Source organism: Caretta caretta, chromosome 20 (assembly GCF_965140235.1).
Source record: "Caretta caretta isolate rCarCar2 chromosome 20, rCarCar1.hap1, whole genome shotgun sequence".
NCBI lineage: Eukaryota > Metazoa > Chordata > Testudines > Cheloniidae > Caretta > Caretta caretta.
In genome coordinates, this window is record NC_134225.1 from 13982479 (window position 1) to 13994190 (window position 11712).

At 45.8% G+C, this 11712-nt stretch overlaps 1 protein-coding gene across 2 annotated transcripts in view; it reads left to right on the forward strand.

Annotated features, from left to right (window-relative positions):
- SP1 (Sp1 transcription factor) overlaps positions 1-8130 on the forward strand; it is a 34927-nt gene extending 26797 nt beyond the window's left edge. For both annotated transcript variants that reach the window (XM_048831507.2, XM_075121678.1), the window contains exon 6: positions 977-8130. In XM_048831507.2, coding sequence (XP_048687464.1) covers positions 977-1293 — 317 coding nt within the window. In that variant the 3' untranslated portion in view covers positions 1294-8130. The remainder of the gene's footprint in view (positions 1-976) is intronic.
- The last annotated feature ends 3582 nt before the right edge of the window (positions 8131-11712 follow it).

An 11712-nucleotide genomic window follows, 5' to 3' on the forward strand; every position in this document is an offset into this window, starting at 1 on the left:
ATGCCTGGTGTTGCCCAGTGTTCATCATCTGTTGCTTTGGGTTTCTGCAGTACAAGTATATTTACAGGTTCTGTCACGAGCTGTACAAAACCATGACTCTTCTGTTCATTCGCAGCTGCATTAAGTGAATCCTCTGCAGTACTTTCAGCTGAGAAGTTTTCCTCACCTTAGGAGCCCCGAAACAAGGAACAGCTAGAACTGTTCAGAAAGCTGCCCGCAGGGGGAAGTAACATTCAGAGTAGGGGGAGATAAATGTGAGAGGGTCTGAGAGGCCATCATGGAGACAGAGCCAAAGAAATAACACATCTGAGCCCGATCTCACTCTTGAGAGCATCCACACTGAGCAGAGCCCTGTTGAAATCCGGGGGAGCTCTTTGTGAGTGCATGATTCACAGTTCAGGGTTAGGGCCTACAATGTTATGGGGGAGAGGGTGTGTTTTACTCCACATAATAAATTCAGTTTGGCAAGTGGGTGGATGAATTCTTCTTTGCTACATCCCACATAATTCTGAGACTTTGGTTCTAGTGCTGTAACTAAATGGCTTTTGACACCTGGTATGTTTTCATCACCAGTAAATCTGCTTTGGTCAGAAGTTGTATAAAGTGAAAGAGAAAGCCGGTGAGAGGAGAATATGAAGACACTTGGATGTTAGCAGCTGGCGGAAGGCACTGACTGCAAGTCTTGTGAGAGCAGGGCTCCGCCCCTCAGAAATAAGCTATCTTTCACTGAAGGGCAGTTGAAAAGTGCTGCACCCCCTCTCTCTCCCTTAATACCTGTTGAGGTTGCTCTGTGAGCTTCATCCAGGCCGTAGCCGAAAATTGCTTCTTATTCAGAGTTCAGTTTGTATGTTGAACCCTTGTTTGTTTGTTACAATGTGGCTCTTCCTGGTGGAAAGGTTTGGCTTCCCATAAGGACGTTAAGCAAGCGCATTGTTGCAATGGCTGAGCGGTTCTTCTCTCCCGTTGCTGTTTACAGGTGAGAAGAAATTTGCCTGCCCGGAGTGCCCAAAACGCTTCATGAGGAGCGACCACCTGTCCAAGCACATCAAGACCCACCAAAACAAGAAGGGAGGCACAGCCAACAATGTGGCCATGAACGTCTCTGCGGTCTCCATGGACACAGGGACTTCGGAGGGAAACAGTGGGCCAACCCCATCGGCCCTCATCGCAACCAACATGGTGGCCATGGAAGCCATTTGTCCCGAGGGCATCGCACGCCTTGCAAGCAGCGGCATCAATGTCATGCAAGTGGCAGATCTCCAGTCCATCAACATCAGCGGGAATGGATTTTGAGACTCTGTGAACCACAAGTCATGGACAGTGTCCAAATCTGGGGTTCAAGGTAGCATGGGTCTAAGAGCCGACTGGAGAGGGAGAAGATAAATATTTCGTTGCTAGTGTGCTGAGATGGTAGGGTCAGTCACACCTTCTAGCACAAGAGCCCAGTTCCTCTCTGCCAGGAATGCTACTTGAAAACAAGGCCCGGCGATCGGCTCAGACCTCTGAGGCCCAGTGACTACATGGGGATGCCAGAGCTTTTTTTGACTCGACTTTCCCCTCTCCCCCATAACTTCTCCCCTATCTTTCCCTCAGTAGGTACCCCTGATGCCAACATGCCTTGGTAAATGTATATGATCATTGAAATACTTTTTAGCGCAAAAAAAAAAAGATTCTATATTATTATTATATATATAAAAATATAAAACGTGTTCATTTGAGCAAGGGAAAAAAATTGCTGCGACCAAAGTGTTTGGTCTATTTTGGATGCCTTATCTTTGAACAGATGACCCCGTGGGTAGTTAATGAGACAATACGCAAGCTGTTGTTCAGATGCTATATTACATTTTACATTGTAACCTTAAGAAAATTAGCCTTTTGTATGCTCTGCTTTTAGGTTTCTTTTTTTCCTTAATTTTTTTAATTATTTGGGTGAGGTTTTCTTCATATAAAACAGTCACCCTCTTCCTTCCCCGCCTTATTCCCTTCATTGCTTTATTTTAAATTGTATTTGCTGCAGAGATTCTCTTATCCAAGTTATTTTAACCCTTGCTGTTTCATTCGGAGCATAAGTGTACATGTAAAATTGATTGTAAAGGTTTTTGTGCGGGTTCACTCGAGCTATTTACCAGAAGAGGGTCCGGGACCCATAATGCAGTCTGAGTTTTTTGCGGGGGAGGGAAGGGGAGTCTTGGGCAAATTTATTTTTCTGCAGTCGGTCTTAAAAACAAAACGCCAATGTCAGTGCGTCCAGGGCTGGTGAGATGAAGACACCTCAAGTGTCGAGTGGCAAAAACCAATGAATTAGCTGAAAATGCAGTGGAGAAGAGACCACCGATAACACTGTGTCTATCCAGAGTATCGTGCCTAGTCTGATTAAAATGTAGCATGAGGGGATGCCTGTTTGCATCCCTAATCTGAGGGTTACTGCAGAGCAGCTGCTGATGCTAGTGCAGAGGGTGAGTAGAAATACACTGTTGGTCAGACTGGCAGGCTGCTGGTACATTTGTAAATGGCAGGGAGTTTGTCTGCCAGACATGGACATCAGGCATCGGGTGCTTAGTGGACATGTTACACAGCCCCGTGCTGGGGCTGTTTGTTAATGGGACGCAGGTCTCTTATTCAGATTAAATCATCACATCATCTTGCCGGATTTTTTTTCTTCCAACACTACATTGCTTTTCTGTCTCCAAGGCTTCCCCGTTCTTTCAGAGATTTCCAAACCAGTAATTGGAAACAAAGAAATTTCCTGGCCATCTTTTCCTCTTAGTCTTTTTCAAGCCCATGGTGGGTCTGGAGGCTGGTAGTTTTGAATCGTTCTAGACTCCTCTGTCCAACTCACTCTTGGTCCCCCGCCCTTCCTGCTGCAGCCACAACAAAGTGGGTGTTCCCTAAGGCCCGTCCATTTCCCCTAGCCCTTCTGTGAAGCCCAGCTGAAACGGAGCGAGCTGTCCCTACAACAGCATAAAATTGCAGGAAGAGGACATCGTGCACTGTAGATTATGTGGGGGCTTCAGGATTTAGAATCCCTCCAGATGAGAATTCAGTCACCTTCATGTGTGTCACCCACCCTCCCTTGACCCACAAATCATCCTTGATAATGAAGCTGTGTGTCATTCGTGAACTCATGCATTTCAGTGCTTGGTGACTTCTTTAGTAAATCTTTGTTTCAGAGACACCTTATGGAAAGACAAGGGCTTGAAGAATCCTCTAGGAATAGGGTGAATTTTATTTAATTAGGACGATAAGCAGTGTTCTGGTGTGTTTTCATATAAAAATAAATGCAGGAAACTGCCATATACTCCTGCAACCTGGTGTTTGATAGCTTATTAGTGCAGGCAGGTGATGGTGGTTTTAATTTGTAAGCTGGATCTTCTGTTGAATCCCTTTGCTAGGGAAGGTAGAAACATTGGGGTTTGCATTAACCAGAATCAAGGCTGAGCTGCAATGGAGCCCTTGTCTGGAAGAGCAGGAGGCAAAGGTCTGTGTCTGATGTGTGGAAAGGTTTTTATATTTGGAACTCTGTTGGAAAATGCAGCAGCTTTGGAAGTTAAAAATTAAAATCCCTTCGTATGGGTTGCTGTTGATTATGTAACTATATATAATATCAAACCATGTAAAACAAATCTGGTGTAGGGTGCAGAGGATAGTGTTAGGCCAGTGTTAATTGTTCCTCTCAAAAAGAGGAAGGAAAGAGGTAAGTAGCAGGTGGGAGGGCAGGTATTACAGTGGAATCAGTGTCTCTCTCCACATTTTGGTCCCATGGTTCTTGCTGATTTTCAGCACACATGGAGGTATTGGACTCTCTTCCATTCCCTTTTCATGCTTTTTGCTGGGAGGCTTCTAGGGAGTTTTTTATGCATGTGCATGGAATTGCAGGAAGGTAACCTGTTTGGTAGGGAGAAACCCCAAACAACATTGGGGTGAAATAAAACTTTATATGAACCTGAATCACACCTGTAAATGGTGCTTACTTTCTCTCTAACTAAAAGCAAGTGTGATTCTGCTGTATATTTTATATACACCTTGCATATAAACACTTCTTTTCACCTGTTCTACCTAAGGAAAATACACTTGAAATGAGGCAAATGCCATGTGCTTAGGGGCTTTATAAGAAAGTTCAGGAATGGTGGATGTTCTTAATTATTTCAGTAGCTCTCCTAGACCAGTTGCTGAGAGCACAGAGGCAGTTTTGATAAGAAAGCCACTCATTGGCACCGACACTGAGAGGTGGTTTTTGCTGAGTCTAGTACAGCAGGTTTCTTCTCTATTCTAGTGTTGCTTGGAAAGTGAGGGAGATGATGCATCAAGGCTTTTGGGTCAGGAATAGCAAATGAGACCATGGTGTTCCAATCAAACAGAAGCTAACAGTGTGCCTCTCGGAAGATTATTGCTTGGACACTGTGCAGTTCTGGGATCTAAGCATCCTTCCTGCGTCAAACCAGCTGAGTTCTAGAGAACTGAATTCTTGGCGAGGTGGGGAAACAGATGTGTTAGTCAGACTAGTATCATGGGATAGCAGTAACAGATCATTCTAAAACGACCAGGGGCTTCTGTGCTGCTAGCTTACAATACCACAGACGGGCAACTTCTCTCTGAATTCCCTTTTCTCTTCCACGAGAGCCAAATTCTTTCCCCTCGTCATGGGATGTGATGCAACCCAGAACACCAGGAACCGGTATTTCTAATCAAGCTGCCATTAAGACACACAGGCTGACCATGGTTACCAAGGTAGCTGGGCTCTGAAGAGCCGATCGCTCAGAAATAACTTTTTTTTTTTAGCGTAATGCAAACCTCAGCACTAATCCCCAATTGTCTTGTTCGCTTTAAAATCCTGTTGTTTTTTTAACTCTGTATGAAAATTCCCTGCAACTGGGGGATATTACAGGTTCCTTTCTCAGATCTGAGTTAAATTTTTGGCAAGTTCTGTCTGTCAGCCAGTTCCCTTGTCTTCATTCTGGGTGTGGCTCGCTCACTTAGGTTTGGAGAGAGATTTCTTCCACAGCGGGATGTGAGAGTTTTGTACCTTTACCAATTCATGACTGCGCGATGACCTTCCTTCACCAGACTCTGTGTCTGTGTTTTCAGATCATCAGCATGCTTTGTCAGTTTCAAACAGCAGTACCTCCCCCTTTGCACCTGCAAAATGCCTCCTTGTCTTCAAAGCAGAAATCGGTGCATGCTGGCAGGAGGCAAAGTCCTGCCAAACTGTGAAGTGTGAACACATTTTTACCTTTTAAAAAAAATAAATACAGGGAGGGAGGAATCTTAGCTATCACTGTAAATTCCTCTGGCTGATTTCTTTCTTCTCTCTATCTCTATTTTTGGACTTGTATATTTTTATATAGGAAACTTTAAACATTTGTATTTTTTTAACAATCTGTGAAGCACTATGAATTCCAGTTGTGTCAAATGTCAATATCTTAATACTGGAAGCTACGGATGGTTAGTAGAAAGAAGTGTTTTTAAAAAAAAAAAAACACACATTTCAGTAACTGACTCATTAGGCTATTCGGGTGCCCATTGCTAGAACAGCTACCTGAGAACATTGCCAATTCCTCCTTGTCACTTGCATTCTTTAATGTATTGAGGTCCAAGGTAGATTTAGAGAAGTTCTGGAAGCTACCCAGGTTACATCACTTGGTGACCACATTGTCAGTAGTTATCCAGTATGTCAAATGCAGCAGAATGCTGGGGGAGCACGTGTCTCCACTGAGAACATAATGTACTTTCATCTTCCGTCCACATAGCTGTCCACTAATCCAGGATTGTCACTTAAGAAGCCTAGTATAACCTGAGAAGGGTTCGAAAGGATCCCTAATTGTAATTTCCTTGTCCTTGTGGGGCTGTGTAACCTAACTAGAAGGGAAAGTGGTGGTCAGCCTGGACGGTATTGTCTTGTTTCTAAAGCGCCGTCTTTGAGGAATATTCTTTGGACTGAGGTTTCTACAGGTTTCACTGTGACATTGTTGAACAGGTCCCAGCAATGGAAAGTTCACCACAGAGGAATGGTGCTTTTTTTCCACCCATTAGGGAACCAGAATTAATCTGTAGTTTCCTGTGGAAACAAATGGCCCTGCATGTGTCTCCGCTCCTCAGTGATTTAAAATCTTAAAAATCAGACCCATTACACTCAGGGCTGTGAAAGATTGTGAGCCCTGAGTGCTGTAGATAGGTCATCCTAACTCCCGGTGTAGATGGAGCGAGGTCAATAGGATCTTCTGTTGACCTGGCTACTGCCTCTGAGAGGTGAATTAGCTCCATTGGCAAAAGGAGTTTTCCTGTCTACATAGGAAGCATGGATGCTTCGGCACAGCTTGTAGACATGGTTACACTGTGTGTCAGATCCAAGAGCAGCAGCACCAACGTAGGCATCAGGACAACTTTTTACAGATTGGAGGTGGAAATCAAGCAGAAGACCACGGGTATGGACTGTGCCTTGAACCTAGGTGAAGTGGCTGGTCCTAGCTGCAAGGGCAATGCAGTTCTTGCCCAAATCCAGGCAAACTGTAGGGTAGATGTTTGCTAAAGGCTAATTCCCAATGTCCCGTCCCCATCCCGGTCCTGTTAACGTACATGATGGACCAGCTAATACAAAGAACATAAAGTATCTGAGAACCTTGGTACAACCCCATAGCCTCTCTGGCCCAGATCCACAAAGGTTTTTGGCTTCTAACTTTCATTGATTTCAGTGGAAGTTAGAACCCTAAATACCTTTGTGGATCTGGGCTTTTGTGTCTTAGATAAGCCCAGCTCTTTGGGGGCAGTGGGAAGAAGAGGTGGCAGAGGGAGAATGTACTCTTGGGCTGCTGCAGCTCTTGGGGATCTGAACAGCCTCTCCATTTGCAAAAGAAAATTTTGCCTTGAGGTTTAGAAATGAGATTTCTCCGTCCCTGCTGACCAGCCACAGCTTTCACGGACTTCATCGGGAGCCTCATTGCCATTGCTCAGCTCACTTTGGCATGCATTAGCCTCTCCAGTCTCATTAGACAGTCGCTTGTTAATACCCATCACCCTCCTCTGCTCATTCGGCTTGCCCTGTTTACCAACCGCAGTTGAGGGCCTGTAGCTGGCTCGCAGCAGACTATATCCTGTGCTGTGCCAAGTTCCATGTGCCATACTGGGCCTGGTATACTTGCTTTGTATCCTACGGTAACAAGTTTGGGTTGGTTTATGGTGGTTTGGGCCACAATGCTGATGGCCTGTTGCAAACTCAGTGGGAGATATCTTGACCCGTTTACAACCAAGGCAAAGCTCCCGTTGACGTCAGTGGGGCTAGGTGTCACCCTTGTGTCTGTTGCTTCCGTTAAATGAATTGCACTGTTCACCCAAGCACATGACTGGCTGCTTCTGTGTCAGGCTCTCAGGTGCGACGGGGAGCACCTGTATAACTTTGAGATCTGCAGTTCCCTGTGGAATTAACTGTGCCTTTTTATACAGGGGTTCCAAGTGGCCAAACCGTTTGCAGGCAGGATTGTTCTGGGCTGTTTTTACCCTTTTTTTTTTTTTTTTTTTTTTTTTTTTTTTTTACCCCACGATGGCTCAAAATGGTCTCTTCCCGCTTTAATCTACCCAGCCCTGTTTTTCCTCAAACTTGATTAGCAATTCACTTCCCCCACCCCACCTGCTGGGGAAATAACACGTGTCCACTACTCTATGCATTACAGTGGGGTTGTGTGCATGGGGTGTGGCTAGTTCAAGCCAATGCCCGTTGCTTTTGTGAGCTAAGGTGCGCCAATACACCCCCCCCCCCCCGCCCTGAGGGTTAGTGAAACCATTTCACCAGCACTTCCTGTAGCTCCCTGGTCCCTCCTCCGACCGCCTCCCCCATCATTCCAAAGAGGAGCCTCAATTCGATTCACCTTTTGGGTGCTGACAGCACACGCTTCGCGCAACCTGTAACACTGGCAATAATTCTTTCGCTGTGTAAAGACTGTTTTATCCTGTAATAATGTCTTTGTGCTTTTTTTTAATCCAATTGCCGATGTAATGATGTCAGAAACACATTTTAAAAGTGTTTTTTTTTTTTTTGTACAAATTAGATTAAAATGTAGTTTGGCTCCTTTGTAAACCGATTACAACTTTTTTTTTTTTTTAAGGTAAATAAACAAGCGTCTACGGACGGCATGGTGACGTTTGTGCTTTAAAGAGTAAAGAATATTTCCGTGCCCGTCAGCATTCACCTTGCGCTCAAGCGCCTTTGCCCAATCCCTGTTGCCTTGCTTCTTGGTGACTGCAGTTTGTAAATGTATTTTTGTTCCTACAGCCCTGTTGCAAATGAGAAAGCAAATGTCGCTGGATGGCTGTAGGCTATCTTTCCGTGGACTTCATCGGGCTGTGGATCAGGCCCTGTTGGAATCTGGTGGAGAGAATCTTTATCACAGATGAAGAGACAAACCCAACTCATGTGTCCATCTGTCTTGAACTTTATTGTTCATAAGAACTGCCATGCTAGGTCAGACCGGTGGACCATCTAGCCCAGTATTCGGTCTTCCAATAGTGGCCGGTACCAGAGCTTCAGGGGGAAAGTACAGAACAGGGCAATTTTGGAGTGATCCACCCCTGTCTTCCAGTGCTGTTTTCTGGCAGTCAAGAGGTTTAGCATCACCCTGAGCATGAAGTTCCAGTCCCTGACCATCTTGGCTGATAGATCCAACAATGGCTATCTTCCATGAACTTACCTAGTTCTTTTCTGAACCCTGTTATACTTTTGGCCATCACAATATCCCATGGCAATGAGTTCCACAGGTTAATTGAGTGTGGCGTGAAAAAGTACTTCCTCTTGTTTTGTATAAAACCTGCTACCTATTAATTGCATTGGGTGACCCCTGATTTTTGTGTTGTGGGGAAGGGTAAATAACACTCCATTCATGATTTTATAGACCTCTATTATATCACTCCTTGGTCGTCTCTTCTCTAAGCTGAACAGCTCTGATCTTTTGTCTCTCATACAGAAGCCATTCCATACCCTTGATGGTCTTTGTTCCCCTTCTCTGAACCTTTTCCAGTTCCACTATATTCTTTGGTGAGATGGGCGACCAGAACCAGACACAGTATTCATGTGGTTATTTGCTCATACTGCCTACTGGAGATTTCCTTGGAGGTTTTATCCCAGAGACTGCAGCGTGGGCCTGCTATCTGTTAAAGCACTTGGCAAAGGGGAATCTATACAGATAGTGACTTGCCCATCAGGCCAGTGGCAGAGCTGGGAATAGACCCTGGTCTCCTGAGTCCCAGTCTAAGCTGCCCCCTCTCCCTCCAATGTACTAATGTTTTGACCCTCTGTAATGTCTCTTGGCCATGGGATAGAATGTCCCACAGCACCTAAGTCACTTAGGGTATGTCTAGACAGGGATAAAGAAGCCATAGCTGGCTCAGGCTCACAGGGCTTGGACTCAGGGGCTTGAAAAATTACAGTGTAAGACATCCAGCCTCGAGCCCCAGCTTTGGGACCCTTTGAGGGGGGAGAGTCCCAGAGCTCTGGCTCGAGCCCAAATGCCTACACAGCAATTTTTAGCCTTGTAGCCACAGACCCCGTGAGCTTGAGACAACTGACCCGGGCCAGCCGTGGCTGAGTTGTGGGGCTTTTATTCCTAGGTATGTGTACCCTTAAGTTCTTTTGAAAATTTCATGCCATGATCTCCAAGCTCATTGATTGTGATCTCTTTTACAAACATTCATTAACTTCCTTCCATGAGATCTACTGATTACAATATGTAAGAGCTACGCATTGCTACTATTTAAAGGGGCACCAACAACTTAAGTCACACCATTCTGAAGAACCTCTCCATAGTATTGTTACCAAGGAATCACACAGAGGAAAGGGATGGTGAACCAAGTAATATGAAATGTGTGAAGTAAACAATGTGGGGAAAACAAAAACTGCCCCTTCCTGCAACCTTCCTTCTATGCTACTTTTAGTTACAGCAAGTTTCTGCTCAAAGAGCCGGGGGCTTTAGGTTGATTATCCCTCCTGAAACCTCTTGATGAGAGCTGAGTCAATAATATCCGTCTTTGTCTAGCTGTGGAAATAGAGACAGAGGCGGTTGCCTTGAGCTTACTCAGCAAGGAAAGGGCAGTTGGGAACAGAACCCAGGAGTCCTGATTTCTATATTCCCTGCTCAAGCAAGCCTCATTCCCATCCCATGGGGCTTGTGCTGACCACTAGCTAGCACTAACTCTTAGGGCCTGACCCACATGAATAGCTACCCCTTAGTTCTGCTGCCCCTACATGGTTCCAAATGTTGAGGGCTCCTTGGTGTTTCCAGCCTCTAGCTCTGGTCAGCACAGGCCTGACCCTGGGTTAAAGATGCTGGGCCCAGTGTGGATGAGGAGGGCTAGGGTGAGGGAGGGCTGCCTGGTGGTTACTGTCAGGCTCTCCTGCCTCTGGGGTGGAGTGGGCGAAATGTTCTTGATCTGAGCAGGGACCTGGCCCTCAGAGCAGTGCAGGGAATTGATTAGCTGACAGGTGCCCGGATGATTCCCATTTTAAGCTGCAGAGAAAGGAAGGTAAAAACTCTTCTGAGGTACCAAGAGATCCAGCTTCAATTCCCTGCTCCACCACAGACTTCCAGTGTGACCCTGGGGCAGTCACTTAGCCTCTCTGTGCCTCAATTCTCCTGCTGTACAATGGGGATAACAGCACTGCCCTGCCTCACTGGGGCATGCTGAGGCTAAAAACATTAAAGACTGGGAGCTGCCCAGACACCATGGTGGTGGGTGCCATGTTGTACATACCAGCCCCACAACACAGCTCTCCTGCAGGGTTGCCAAATCTCACAACATTTCCACAAGTCACTGCTACCCTTGTGAATTTCAGCCTTGCTGGGGTGGATGAGGGGGGATGGGATACCCCTTCTGATTGGCTGCCCTTCCCCACTTGCCTGCCTTTTAGGAAGAACAGCCAATCAGGAGCACTGCGGGAAGGTGGTAGAGTGCACTGTCCCCAGCAAGGAGCAAACATTCTCACCAGTGTGCTGCCCCTGACACATGGGGGAGGGGACTGAGAACTCAAAAGCCAGTGTAATGATTTGGAGGGTGAGGGAGAAGGAGGGAGGCTGCCTGTAGGCTGCTGGCCTGACTCCCTAGAGCAGGAAGGAGTCTGTTGCATCCAGCACAATTTTATTCTCCAGACAGAAAACTCTGGCAAAACCTCAACCACAAAACAGCTCCTTGGCCCACCCTGGGCTACTGCCCCTGCCCCACTCCTGCTTCAGAGCCTTGGGCCAGAAGGCCAATTACAGGCCAATAAACCTGATTTCAGTACCAGGCAAATTGGTTGAAACTATAGCAACGAACAAAATTGTCGGACACATAGATGAACATAATTTGTTGGGGAAAAGCCAACATGGTTTTAGTAAAGGAAAATTATGCCTCACCAATCTACTAGAATTCTTTGAGTGGGTCAACAAGCATGTGGACAAGGGGATCCAGTGGATATAGTGTATTTAGATTTTCAGAAAGCTTTTGACAGGTTCCCTCACCAAAGGCTCTTAAGCAAAGTAAGCTGTCATGGGATAAGAAGGAAGGTCCTCTCATGGATTGGTAGCTGGTTAAAAGATAGGAAACAAAGGGTAGGAATACATGGTCAATTCTCAGAATGGATAGTGGCAAATAGTGGAATCCCCCAGGGGTTTGTTCTGGGACCAGTCCTATTCAACATATTCATAAATGATCTGGAAAAAGGGGTAGACAGAGGGCAACATTTGCAGATGA